General features: G+C 55.9%; 1 protein-coding gene across 1 annotated transcript in view; it reads right to left on the bottom strand.

Annotated features, from left to right (window-relative positions):
- The window catches only part of MOB2 (MOB kinase activator 2), a 72,154-nt gene extending 58,130 nt beyond the window's left edge, over positions 1–14,024 (bottom strand). The window contains exon 1 of the mRNA XM_003909373.4: positions 13,900–14,024. Coding sequence (XP_003909422.1) covers positions 13,900–13,916 — 17 coding nt within the window. The 5' untranslated portion in view covers positions 13,917–14,024. The remainder of the gene's footprint in view (positions 1–13,899) is intronic.
- Positions 14,025–14,375: the final 351 nt, after the last annotated feature.

Below are 14,375 nucleotides of genomic sequence, written 5' to 3'. Positions count from 1 at the left end.
GGAGCTTGCAGTGAGCTGAGATCCGGCCACTGCACTCCAGCCTGGGTGACAGAGCCAGACTCGGTCTCAAAAAAAAAAAAGAAAAAAAGAAAAAAATGTCTGTACCGTTCTCCCTTATCTGAAATTTAGCTTTCCATGGTTTCAGTTACCCATGGTCAGCTGCGGTCTGAAAATAGATGAGTACAATATCATATTTTGAGAGATGAAGAGAGACCACATTCACATAACTTTTGTTACAGAATGTTGTTATAACTGTTCTATTATTTGTTAGTTGTTGGTATCGGTCTATCTTATAAATTACATTGTGTATTAGGTCGGGCACAGTGGTTCATGCCTTTAATCCCAGCACTTTGGGAGGGCAAGGCAGGCGGATCACAAGGTCAGGTGATTGAGACCATTCTGGCTAACAGGGTGAAACCCCGTCTCTGCTACAAAATACAAAAAAACTAGCCAGGCAAGGTGGCGAGCGCCTGTAGTCCCAGCTACTCAGGAGGCCGAAGCAGGAGAATGGTGTAAATCCGGGAGGCGGAGCTTGCAGTGAGCTGAGATCCGGCCACTGCACTCCAGCCTGGGTGACACAGTGAGACTCCGTCTCAAAAAAAAAAAAAAAAAAAGGGCTGGTGAAAAGAAGAGCACCCCTTAGGCACCAGCCAAGGGCAGGAGCAGGCCCAGGGCCAACAGGTGCCCAAGGTTTCCTGGCACTTGCCCTCCCAGGCTGCTCCCTGGGCCCCAGCTCTCCCTGGCCCTCTGGTCTGACGCCCAGCGTACCTGTCCTCTGCCCTTCTGCAGCCCAGGGCAGTTGCGGAGACACTGCCGCAGGCTCCAGCACTTCCATCATTTCCGCCTGGGCTTTTACCCGTCTCTTCAAGAACAAGCTCTAAAATCTTAACACTCAAGATTAATACCCTTAAAGAGAACCCATGCCAGTCAGTCATAAGAAAACTGGACCAGTTCAAGACAAAGTAGGCAAAGACCAAGCAGATGATGGCATGGCCCACTGTGCACAGAAGCGTCAGCCACACCAGCCCTCCCACAGGAAACACAGGCTAAACCCTGGCACCACTCTCCGCCTGTCAACGTGGCAAAGATCTTCTTCAGAAAAGACCAACACGAGTGGTGGGCACCGACCTGTGGAAACACCAGCACTGACCCCACGATCTCTTTGCAGGGGCTCAGGAAGCATCACACAGCCTGGGAACATCCCCATTCCCACCGGCAGGGGAGCAGCGGACAACTGGCCCTGGGGAGCAAGGGTCCCACCACGGAGTGAGGCCGGTTTTAATGTCGAGTGCAGACTGTCTCTGGGAGGTAGGAGGATTTGCTTTTGATTTTTTTTTTTTCTGTATTTTGTGTCTCTACAATGGACACATAACACCAAGTCCCAGGGGAGCAGGGACGTGTCCTTCTTCCAAAGGTCCCCCCAGCACAAGGCACACAGGACACCAGCAGGGTTCAATGGGTCCTGGGCAGATGAGTGGCTGCTGAGCACAACCTGAGGCCAGGCCCTGCGGAGCCAGAGGCAGGCACGGGTCAGTCCCACTCTCAGCACCACTCCTGGACTCCATCAGCCGGCGCTGCCTGCTGTTAAAAAAGCACCAACCCAGAGGCAGCTGCAGTGACAGGGAAGGGTCCTGCTGTCCCTGCCCGCAGTCCTCTCTGCCCCACCCTGTGGGGCCAGAAACCGGACTCAGTAAACCTCACCTCCCATGCACCCTTCCCTCTCTGTTGGGAACCACTGGGCCCATGCTGAGTTCCCGTTCGCTGAGTCAGAGAATGGCACTTGGGAAGCCCTATAGGGTCTGTCTTGCTGAGCAGCCAAGGAACCCGCCCAGGGCTGATGAGACCAGTCAGTGCAGAGAGACGTCCGGTGAAAGGGCGTGCAGTGCCTCCGCAGAGAAGCCTCACCAAACACGAGAAAGGACAAAAGCCCACAAACAGCGGCTTCTTAAAACACTGTGGACACAACCGCACAGGAGCAGCTTATCTGCTCACAGCCTGTTTTACACGATTTCTGCCTTTCTGTTTTGCTAGGACCAGGCTGCTGCTAGGTAAGTCCCAGGCAGTGCGGCTCGGTGGGTTCTGGGGTGTGCTCCCCATACCTCCCAGCACAGTCCAGGCCAGCACTGAGTACAGACAACCCCACAGACCGGCAACTAGGGATCAGGAGCTCCTCCTAAACGAGGGGCTGCCTGAGCAGCCTCTCCCTAGAGGCATCTCCCGGGCCACACTGAAGCCCTGTCACAGTGATACTGGACTGCACCAAGCTGAAAGCTTGGGTGAAGCCATAGAACATGCCGGGCCATGGCCTGCACAGGCCGACACTCACCTGAGTGGGCGCCACGAAAGCTCAGCAATGGAAGCGCAGGCCATCCAGTGTTGGCTCTGCCTCAGCGGCCCTCGGTGGCACCTGGAGACAGCACCCGCCCCACCTGCACAACCCCATGGCCCACAGTGGCGCCGGGCCGTATGCCCTGGGAGGAAAACTAAACGGCAGGAAGAGGAAGGTAGCACAGGACGAGGGCCGAGCCCTGCCCAGAAGTTAGGGGGAGAGAGAAAAAGCCTGGGTCTCTGGGGTGGCCGACCAGGGCCTCCTGGAGCCCTCCTCCGTCTAGAGGCGGGTTGTCCACTCCTACCCACTCCCACCCCCAGATCCAGGTGGCTCTGGGACTCCCTGACCAACAGAAAGTGGCTGAAAGGATGTATTGTCTTCCAGCCATTTCCACGATGGCTCTCCTGGGATGAAGGCCTTCCTGGCAGAGGCAAAGAGAGGCCACAGTGGGGAGCCCTAGAGCCCAAAGTGTGGCCTGGGACCATGAGGTAGCACTGTCTTTACAATAACACAAAGGTGCCACGTGCCAAAGCCTTGTGGACGCCACCTGGCCTGTAAAATTACAGCAGGATAAACACAGAACCTGACAGAATCCAGCTCTTGAGATCCGCAAAAAGTAAAGTCACTCTGTCTGACGCCAGAAGATAACAGGTTTTTAAAAAAAATTTTTAAATGATACTTATGTTAAGATATGCTAGATTTTTAATTCTTTCTAAACGAATTAAAGTTGTTTTACATTCTCAATTTTAATTTCTAAAAAGATGAACATTGGCCGGACGCGGTGGCTCAAGCCTGTAATCCCAGCACTTTGGGAGGCCGAGGCGGGTGGATCACGAGGTCAGGAGATCGAGACTGTCCTGGCTAACATGGTGAAACCCCGTCTCTACTAAAAATACAAAAAACTAGCCGGGCGTGGTGGCGGGCGCCTGTAGTCTCAGCTACTTGGGAGGCTGAGGTGGGAGAATGGCGTGAACCCGGGAGGCGGAGCTTGCAGTGAGCCGAGATCACGCCACTGCACTCCAGCCTGGGAGCACAGCGAGACTCCGTCTCAAAAAAAAAAAAAAAAAAGATGAACATTAATAGCTCAACTCATGTAAACTCAATGAGGACTTTGTTTTCATTTTAGAGGCAGGGTCTCACTCTATCACTGAGACTGGAGTGCAGTGGTATGGAGCTCACTGCAGCCTCAACCTCTTGGGTTCAAGCAATCCTCCCGCCTCAGCCTCCCAAACGACTGGGACTAGAGGCACACACCGCCGCATCTGGCTAATTTTTACTTTTTTGTACAGATGGGGTCTCCCTATGTTGCTCAGGCTGGGCTTGAACTCCTAGTCTCAAGTGATCCTCCCACCTTGGCCTCCCAAAGTGCTGGGATTACAGGCACAAGCCACCATGCCCAGCCTCAACAAGGACTTTAAGGGGTCCGGACAGCAAGAAGTCAAAAAAACTCTGCTCTAGGGTGAGGACATAAAACTCTGCCTGGAGAGATCCATGGGGGGGACTGTGGCACCCCAGCAGACAGCCACGGCAGCAAGGCCCCTAAGGGCTGCCAGCCAGTCACCACTGGTGGCAGTGCAGGAATAACCTGTGGGGCCAAAGCCCCACCCACCAGCTCACAGATGCGGGAAAGGTGATGAGTCCTCATTCTAGGCCCAGAAGTTCCAGGGTTGATTACTCAGAAAGAGGTAAGCAAGACCCACCCACAGCCAAGCCAGGGGCTGCTGAGCCACGCCCAAGATCAGAGACTTGTGCGTTTGGTCCAGCGCCTGACACCTGACCCTGGTGGCTGACCATGCGGCCTGCCTGCCAGTCGTGGGCGTGGGATGCACACCACACCCTGGCCGCACTGCCTGTGCCAGGGGCAGAAGCGGGGACCATGAAGTCGTGTGTTCTGCTGAGAGCATCAACCAGAGCAGAGCCGCTCAGGAGGGCACACGGTGCTGCAGGCCTAGCATGTCACACGCAGAGCCGAGGCCGCCCGCTGGGAAGCCCACCGCCGGCAGGGAGCGCAGCCTACGCACCGAATGATGCCTCACGGTAATACTCCCCACAGAACCCTGCAAGGGTTCATTTTATTCTATATTGTTATCTTTAACATTAAAAACTTGGCTACCAGTGACACTGATTATTTCTTTTAACCCACAACATCCACAAGATGGCTGCCAAATTGAGAGCAATGTGACCTGCCACCGAAGCCTCCTGAGCGCACTCTGAGGTCTCCTCGCTGTTCCTCCCGTCCTCAGACGGTCCCCCGTGCCCAAATGAGCTCAAAGGCTTTGCTGGCACAGCTCTTCAGCTCGGAGGCGATGCAGGTGATACACAGCCAGGCTCACTGGTTCTGCTCACAGAGGCTTCCCTCCCTGCCCCTTCATCTATTCAACTGATACAGGAGTTGAGTCACATGCACTCCTGCTGGCTAAATTTGACACAGCCCATTCATCAAAATATCATTAAAGACGACAATCGACTGAAAAATATTAAATAAATAAAAACCCACACGTCCGTGGAACCATGAGCGGGAGGAGGCAAAGGCAGCCCTTCTGAGACAAGGCACCAGGGAGCCAGGGCTCCCTCCACAGGCCTGCATGGCGAGTACCCTCCCTCACCTCCGCAGGTCTCAGCTCAACGGCATTATCGGGGACATTCCTGGGTTATCAGGAACCGATCTCCGGATTTAAATCCCAGACTATCTGGCCAGCATCCAGATCCACATCAGACGCCCAAATCCCGCATATCATTATCGGTCATGGAATATATGGCATTCATCCGGGACGCCCCGTCCACTTTTATCGCTATCACAGTACATTACGTTGCATCGGCTTTATCCGGACTTAAATCCACTTTATCGCGCATCCGGATCGCATGGAATGTCACGCCACATCGGACGCTATCCACTTTATCATGGCTGGTCACATCGATATCGCGCATCGGACTTCCGTCCATCAGCCCAGCCCGTCACCTCCTCCGGTTTCCATCCACCTCCCTCCATGATTCCCCTCCATCCACCCGTCCCTCCATTTTCCTCCTTCCTTCCACCCCTCCCCCTTCCTTCCCTCCATTCCATCCACCCTCCCTCCGTCCATCCATTCCTCCTCCAGTTCCCATCCACCTCCTTCCATCCCCCTCGATCCCGCCTCCGGGCGCCCATCCACCTCCGCCATTTCCATCCCTCCCTCTGTGCCCCTCCAGGCCCATCCCACCTCCCAGCCATGCATCCCTCGGTCATCCTGTGCACCCCCTCCAGGCACCCCATCCCACACCTCCTTACTCCCGTCCCCCTCGGCAGTGGGGAAGCTGCCCAGGGGTGGCCCGTTGCCTCTGTTTATGCGTGTCCTGAGTGCTCAGAGCAGGCGGCACGCATGCAGGTCTCCAACAGGAACCTGACTCAACCCAGATTCTCAGGCCCACACTCTTGTGTTTCATGACACCGCTGCTATGACAAATGGTCCTGTCACATGTGGCACAAAGAACAGGGCACGCAGCAGAAGGGCAGACATGCTGGGAGGAGGAACCCAAAGCAGCCTCCCATGTAGAGGGCCGGCCGCAGACTATGGGGAGAGGCCACGGCTGTGCATGACAAACTCAACACAGACAAGCCATGCTCACACCAGCAGCTTTCAACCCACGCCCAAGCTAATTTTATGCTCCCTGGGCTCACGCCCAGGCCTGGCCCCAGGCTCAGGCATCCGGCTCCTCAGGGCCACCTGGCACCATCAGGCCTTTCCATGGGCTGAGGACAAATCCCAGCAAAGCAGGAGTTAGGAGCTTCCACAGACGGTGCAGGCCAAACCCCGAGACAACAGCCCCACGTGGGCTCCTGAGACTATGCTGCTGTGGGGATAGGGTCTGCCAACCCACAGCCTGCACAGCCACCATGTCTGGAGGGGAAGAGGCGCTGCTGAAAGGGTGCTTGGAAGAAAAGTCTCCCAACCCTGCAAAGGTCACAGGCAAAAGGGAAACAGCATGGTGCCTCTGTGCTTTCCAATCCTCCAGCTCGCCTGCTTTCTGCAGGGAAAAGCTGAATACCTTTGTGGGAGCTCTCTGCCTCCCTGCCTGCCACAGCAAAATGCTCGATGACACAGACCAAAATCACCACCAGACAGGGCAAAAAACAGGAGCTGTGGCACTTAGCTCCCTCACGTTAGCCCCGGGACATCCGCAAACAACTGCAGGGATGAATAAACAGACATTCCAGCCCAGGGAGCTTCAAAGAGAAGGGAGCCAGGGACAGCAATGCGAGTGTGGCCACAGTCCACGGGCCAAGCAATGCCACAGATCACACGTGGCCTGGAAGACCTGCCCACCATCTCCTTCTTTTCCCTTTAACCTTCCACATTTTATGTTTGTACCAATTGTTTCTACTTCCGCTGAACACCAATGGGTGTGCCCCAGCCAGGAGAAATCCTGTGCAGAGAAAAAACAAACACGGTGAAGGCAAAGAATGGGAGGCCCTTCTGGCCAAGACAGACGGGAACAGCACACGCCCTTCCCTTCCAGACAGGTCTAGCACTGGCAGGAGGCTGCACACACACAAATCACCAACGGAGAAACAAAGGCCACGGCCCTGCGGCTCCCAACCAGCACTCAGTGGCCCTATAACAAAAGTTGCAGTGGGCCCTGATGTTTCTAACCCACACCACTGTGTGGACAAAGGAAACACTGGGGTGACAGTGGCACGGCACGGGGCTCCTCCCTCACAGTGGCCTCAACGCCCCTCTTACCATACTGGATGACCACAGCAGAGACCATGGCTGCCTCTGGAGGGGGGTCTGCTGGTGCACCACACCTCTGTTCGATCTGACAGCAGCACTTGGCAGGCAGACCCCTAGTGTGGCTGGCTTTCCCAGGGCTGGGGGAGGCCTTCACGAGTCAGGACACAAGGGTGGCACCTGGTGGTGGCAACACCAAAGCAAAGACCCGAGGCGGGGGCTGCACCGTCTCAGATACACTCACGATGAGAAACGCAGTCCTGCTGTTTACCAGCCCCCGAACCACGGACGCCGCCTGCAGCTCCCCTGGGGGGCTCACCCCCAGCTTCAAGGACACGTGTGCAAGGGTTCCTAGGGGGTTTATGGGGAGGCTCCTTCTAAAAAGGGCTCCATGTATCCATGACCATTGCTTTTTTAACTCTGTCGCCCAGGCTGGAGTGCAGTGGCGCGATCTCTGCTCACTGCAATCTCCACGTCCCAGGTTCAAGTAATTTTCCTGCCTCAGCCTTCCGAGCAGCTGGGATTACAGGCACGTGCCACCACGCCCGGCTAATTTTTTGTATTTTTAGTAGAGACGGGGTTTCGCTGTGTTAGCCAGCATGGTCTCAATCTCCTGACCTCGTGATCTGCCCGCCCCGGCCTCCTAAAGCGCTGGGACTACAGGCGTGAGCCACCGTGCCTGGCTGACCACTGCTCTTTTTAAGGGGAATTTGGAAACAGGAGGGGGTGATGGAGAACTTCTTTTTTTGAAAAAGAGGACTCTGAATGCACCACCACCCTAGGTAAACACTTCTGAAACCCAGGCCTAAGAGCTCCCTGGTGGAGCCCTGATGGAAAGAGGCTATTCCTGAAACCAGACCTTCCAGGGCTGCCTGCTGGAGATACAGACGCCCTGGGCCACGGCTTCTCTGCTCATGCCTCTGCATGTGCTGCTGCCTCTTCCTGGGCCACCTCCTTCCTCCTTTCCTCTTGGAAAAGCCCCTCATACCTGCTCTAACTGAGCCCCCTGCTTTCGGCTGCACTCACCCACTCAATTCTCCTGCTGCCTGTGGCCCTTCTCTACCAGCCTAAGAGCTCTAGGAAAGCGGGAATGGCTGTGTCTCCATCTCTGGACCTTCAACCCATCCCAGAGCCTGGTACACCGCAGCCCACGAACTCAGGAACCTGGGGCCCCCGGCTGAGGAAGAGGCCCAGCTCACTGTCCTAAAAGTCACGGTCACAAACCGTGGATCAGTGGTGGAAGGAGAATGGCAGGTGCACATCTCCACAGGACGGAATCGCACTTGGTGATGAAGAGCACGGAGCTGCAGGCACGTGCAACGCCACGGATGGACGTTCGCAACACTGCACCGCGTGGGCCAGGCACACAGCCCATGTACTGGGATTCCATTCACATGAGTCAGTTCATCCACACAGATGGCGGGAGACTGGTGGCCGCCTCGGGGCTGAAGGTGGGGATGGGGAGCAGTGCCAGTGGACATGAGGCTTCTCTGGGGCATGACGGCAAAGTTCTCAAATTAAACTGTGGTGATGGTTACTCGGCCCTGTAATTTTACTAAAAATTATTTAATTGCAAACTTAAGTTAACTTTATGGTATGTAAATTATACCTCAATGAGGCTGCTAAAAGAACTCTAGAGATTCAAGCAAGTTCGGCCTGGGTGTCCTCATAATCAGAATCAATTGTCAACCCACCACTAACATCCTCCCATGCGGCAAAGAAAAGAAAGAAGAAAAACAAAGTTGTCAATACTCCATTCACATTCCTGCAGAGACACACACTCACGAGATTTTATGTCAGAGAGGAGGACACCTGAAGGCAGTTGGGAGAGCCAAGTTAGTAAGCACAAGCTAGCGGCCCCAAAGAGGCCCTCCCCACTCACCTGCAGCCTGTCTTCAATCAGAGCTGAGTTAGTAAGCACAGGCCAGCGGCCTCAGAGAGGCCCTCTCCACTCACCTGCAGTCTGTATACAATCACCAGCACTGTGGTGCCACAGCCCCAGCCCGCTAACCCACAGCTCACCTGCTGCTTGGAGGGTAACCAGGACACTGGTGTCAAGGCATCATGCAGCCTCAGAAGGAGCAAGGAGAGCCCCAAGGAAGCGTGCTGGAGATGTGTGCCCCCTGCCCTGGCTGTGGCCAGCTGGTGAAGCTGCCTACAGGAGAGGGGCCTTTCCTCGCAGACTCCACCACACCGGGCCCTATGCAGGGCCCGCGGGAGGGCAGTTACATTCCCATCAGTCGGGAGGGGAGGAAGTGTGCTTCCTCTCGTGTATTCCCGGATGCACAGCTGCTCCTGGGCTGTGCGTTCTGTTGGGTAACACTGACTGCGCACACACCTTTTCACAAATGCCTGTTGTCAGTTAAAGACAAGACAAAAGTTTCTCCTACACTCCAAACACTGTGTGGTAGAGTTCCTCCCTCCCCTAGCCTCCACGGAAACCACCGCAGCTCAAGCTTCTCCTCTCCACCTGCCTACAACTCAGTGGCGAGGGATGACGTCCTGTCACTGGCTGCCCAGAATGGAACAGAGCTTGTCTGCAAAAAGTGGAAACTTTTTTCAAGTTACGAATTACTCTTCATAAAAGGAAGAAAGAGAGAGGAAAAAAAAGTTTACCTTTACAGCTACTTCACCAGCAAACTCAAAGCAATGCCAAGCAAAGGAAACCTACGAGAAACAGATGGTGGAGAGCCATGCCTGCAAACCTCCAGAAAAGCCCCAGCCACGCTCATCACCACCAGTCCTGACGTGTTGGGCTCTGTTCCGGTTTCCCGAGCATGTTTCCCTGCAGGCACCCCCCCCTCCTCAGGAGCGCTGATGATAAGGCTGCGAGAATGCCCAGCGGGCCAGGCTCTTAGCTCTTCTCCCAGCGACAAGGAAGACGTGGCTTTTCACTTGCACATCTACAGAACACTCTTCCGGTTCTAACGATGATCAGAAGACAACACAGCAGGCAAAGGCACTGTTTGCTGCTACCGTCGAGTCCACACTTTGTCATCTGAGATGAACTAATTCAAAGAAATCCTTTCTTTAAAAAAAAAACTTTTAAGACATTAGAGACCTGTATTCCAAACTAACTACTTGACTGACAATGAATGCTTTGAATTAATTAAAAATATCAAGAAATAGTAAAAAATAACGCATTTCCCCAATCCCAGACTGACACCTAGTTGAAGGATTAATGGCCAACGAAAGCCCTGGCAATGACCACACAAAAGCTGCTCAGACAGAAGCAAGCTCCTTCACTCACTGCTGAGCCCTCTCCAGTGGGAGAGCCCGATTCAGCGAGTGAATAAGAGAGACCTGTGGGTCTCTGCAGCTCGCTCACTCTTCAGCTTTTACAATTTATTTTTATAGTAGATGCTCAATAAACATGTGAAATGAGCAGAGAGACAGAGTAGCCCCTGGGCCCTCTCTGCTCTGCATCCTTAGATACCAGCTTAAAAACAGGCTCTGGAAGAAAAGCAGTACTTGACCACTAAACTGTACCACCTAAAACAGGAAGCACAGCCAGGCGCGGTGGCTCACGCCCGTCCTAGCACTTTGGGAGGCCAAGGCAGGCGGATCACCTGAGGTCAGGAGTTCAAGACTAGCCTGGCCAACATGGTGAAACCCCATCTATGCTAAAATACAAAAAAATTAGCCGGGCGTGGTGGCAGATGCCTGTAATCCCAGCAACTCGGGAGGCTGAGACGGGAGAATCGCTTGAACTCAGGAAACGGTGGTTGCAGTAAGCCAGCCGAGATTGTGCCACTGCACTCCAGTCTGGGGAGCTGAGCGAGAGAGTCCGTCTTAAAAAAAAGGCCGGGCGCGGTGGCTCAAGCCTGTAATCCCAGCACTTTGGGAGGCCGAGACGGGCGGATCACGAGGTCAGGAGATCAAGACCATCCTGGCGAACACGGGAAACCCCGTCTCTACTAAAAAATACAAAAAAACTAGCCGGGCGAGGTGGCGGGCGCCTGTAGTCCCAGCTACTCGGGAGACTGAGGCAGGAGAATGGCGAAAACCCGGGAGGCGGAGCTTGCAGTGAGCTGAGATCCGGCCACTGCACTCCAGCCTGGGCGACAGAGCGAGACTCCGTCTCAAAAAAAAAAAAAAAGGAGCACGTATTTAAGGAATTGTTAAAGAATTCATGATTCAGAATGTCCAACAGATTTAAAACCACGTATGCAAAGATAACTGCACTCCACCCTAATCCCACTTTTAAATCTCACTGCACTCTTGGAACTGCCCACTTTTACAGCCAGGCAGTGGCAGACACCCCTTCCCTGGCCAGGGCCCTCTAAGGCAGCAGCTCCAAGGTCCTCGCCAGCCTTCCCCTGGCACCCAGACCCAGCCTGGGGCCATGAGATGAGTGCACCACCATCCTTCCCTGGAGGACTACTTGGTTTCCAAAGTCTTAACAAGGGTCACAAGAATCTATCTGTCCCCCAGGCTGGGCGTGGTGGCTCATGCCTGTAATCCCCACACTTTAAGAGGCCAGGGCAGGTGGATCGCTTGAGGTCAGGAGTTTGAGACCAGCCTGGCCAACACAGCAAAACCCCGTCTCTACTAAAAACACAAAACTCAGTTGTGCTGGTGGTGCACGCCTGTAATACCAGCTACTTGGCAGGCTGAGGCAGGAGAATCACTTGAACCCAGGAGGCGGAGGTTGTGGTGAGCCGAGAACGTGCCACTGCACTCTGGCCTGGGCGACAGAGTGAGCCTCCATCTCAAAAAATAAAAATAAAAAAAAAGAATCAGTACCCTGAAAGCGTAGTAGTGGTTAATTTCCGAATATTCACAATGATGACAGCAAAATCCACAAAGCAAAGACCTCAGTGAGTTTAAAAAGACCGACTGCTGGTCAGCTTCCAGGTACAAAGTACCTGCTACTTATGAATGTACACAGGCAATAATCACACATTCACACAACGCAGTCAGCTGCCTCCTCAGGAACCCGGCTGACTGGGCTGGTTCCGCTGACACGAATCCCTGTAGGTTCAACTCACCCGCTCAAGAGTCTACTCCCCACTCGGAGGCCTGGGTGCTTCCAACGCAGTCCCTCCCAGTAAATGCAGAAAGCAAGCAAGCGCCTATGATTCGGAATCAAGCACACACAGCTGTGTGGCCTCGATTCTCAGTGTCCGTGGGTTTCAGAGGCCTTGCACGAAACACCTCTCCACACTAACAGTAACCAACATTTACCACATGCCAAGCGCTGTGCTAAGCCTTTACCTGGGTCTCTCCCTCCACAACCAAGCACTGCAAGTCGTACGGTGTCCGCTTTACGGGTGATTTTTTTAAAAGCAGGTGATTTAAAGAAAGAGGTGAAGTGACCACTTACACAGCTAATAAGCAGCAGGGCTGGAACAGCAGTGCTGCCTCTTCAAGAAGTCATGAGCTGGCGGGGCTCAGTGGCTCACACCTGTAATCCCAGCACTTTGGGAGGCTGAGGCGGGCGGATCACGAGGTCAGGAGTTCAAGACCAACATGGCCAAGATGGTGAAACCCCGTCTCTACTAAAAATACAAAAATGAGGCAGGCATGGTGGTGGGAGCCTGTAATCCCAGCTACTCGGGAGGCTGAGGCAGGGAACTGCTGGAACCCAGGAGGCGGAGATCGCGCCACTGCACTCCAGCCTGGGCGACAGAGTGAGACTCTGCCTTTAAAAAAAAAAAAGCCATGAGCCCTCCCACCCCATGGCTGGTCCCCCGAGCCACCAGCACAGCTGCCCTGACCCCAGCACTCTGGCTCCAGGCTGATCCCCGCTACACCGGGCATTTCTGCGGTCTCTTGATTCATCCCATGCTGCTTGTCTTCCCTGGTCTCCCTGTCACTAGAGTCCACGCAATGAGATGCCAAGAACGGTTCTAATTCCTCTCCTTGGTTATCCCGACAACACCCCGCACCGACCCCGCGCCCCCACGCCGCCCTTCGACTCCCAAGGGCCTGAGAGACACTCAAGCGAAACGCCCATCAAGCCTTTCACCTCACTTTCCGAACTTCGGTGTCTACACAAGCCCTTCCACCGGCCAAAACCACGAGCAACTGCTCCCCACTCCCACCCCAGGCCCCTGGAACGAGGACGCGGACTCTGGGCAGGCACCAGAGGGGAAGCTACAGGGACAGGCAGAGATGCGCAAGGACCACGCTGTCGGGTGAAAATGCCTGTCCTTATTGTCCTTACAAAGCAAAAAAGTTTTTTTTTTTTTAAAAAAAACCACTTTACCCAGAATAACTGCTGCGGGCAACGCGGCGACGCTTTAGCTGCTGCACCGCTCCTCCGGTTTCCAGCAAGCTAAACACAGAAGCGGATGGGAGGGGAAGGCGGCCGCGGCTCCCCAGCTAGGAGCGAGCAGTTTCTCCGGCTTCCTTCCTACTCCACCCTCCTGCCCCGGCCGCCCGTGGACCGCAGCAACATCTGCGCCTCGCCGGGACCCTCCGCGGGTCCGCAGCCCGCAACAGCCAGTCCCGCTCCCCTCCCCGGCCACGGCCCCGCGGGGACCTCAGGAAACTGGGGGTCTTTCACTTCTTTTTCCTTTTTCCTAAGGAACTTGTCTCTACCGGTGTTCAAGTTACTTGGTCCAGAAGCGAGCTCCGCGCAAGGAGCGGAGCGGGCAGCCCAACCTGCGAGGCCCCGGCCCACCGACAGCCGGGCGCGCGGGGCGGCCGGGCCAGGCCTCTGCCAGGACCAGAACCGGGCTGTCCCCGAGACGCCCGCCCCGGCCCGGCCCGCCCAGGACAGGCGCGTCCGCTCCGCCCGCTCCGCCCGGGCCCGATGCCCTTGAGCGGCGGTGCCCGCACCGAGCCCCGCAACCCACCTGCGCCCCGGCCGCCCCGCCCGGCGCCCGCCCGAGCCCGGCCCGGCCGCAGACTCACCCCATGAGCCAGTCCATGGCTGCGCGGGGCGGTCGCGCCCGCCGCCCGACGCGATCGGCCTCAGCCCCGGCGTCCGGAAGTAAACACTCGCCCGCCCGCTCGCTCCCACACGCGCCGCCCGCCGCCGCCGGAAGTGACGCGCCCGCGCACTGCCTGCTGGGATGCGTAGTCCCGGCCTCGCACGCTGCGCTTCCTGCCCCGAGTGTGTTTCTGGCTCCATGGGCAGTCCCCGCGCACCTGGACTGTCTCCCCACGCCCCGGCTGTGCTCTCCCCTTGGGCTCTCTCCGCGCTGCCCCCCACGCCCTGGACGGTTACCTCCCGCCTCTGGCGCTCCCCTTGCTACAGGACTGTCCCTCGCACCCTGGCTGTCCCCTTCCTCCCCGGCCGTCCCCCTGCGCCTCCGGCTGTCCTCTCCCTCCTTTGGCCCGCTCCTCGCTCCCTGCGCTGTCCCCGCTCGGTGGGCTGTGTGTCACCT

The sequence above is a fragment of the Papio anubis genome, chromosome 12 (genome assembly GCF_008728515.1).
Source record: "Papio anubis isolate 15944 chromosome 12, Panubis1.0, whole genome shotgun sequence".
Taxonomy (NCBI): Eukaryota; Metazoa; Chordata; class Mammalia; order Primates; family Cercopithecidae; genus Papio; species Papio anubis.
The sequence above is the reverse complement of the archived record's forward strand: the minus strand, read 5'-3'. Positions and strand labels throughout refer to the sequence as shown.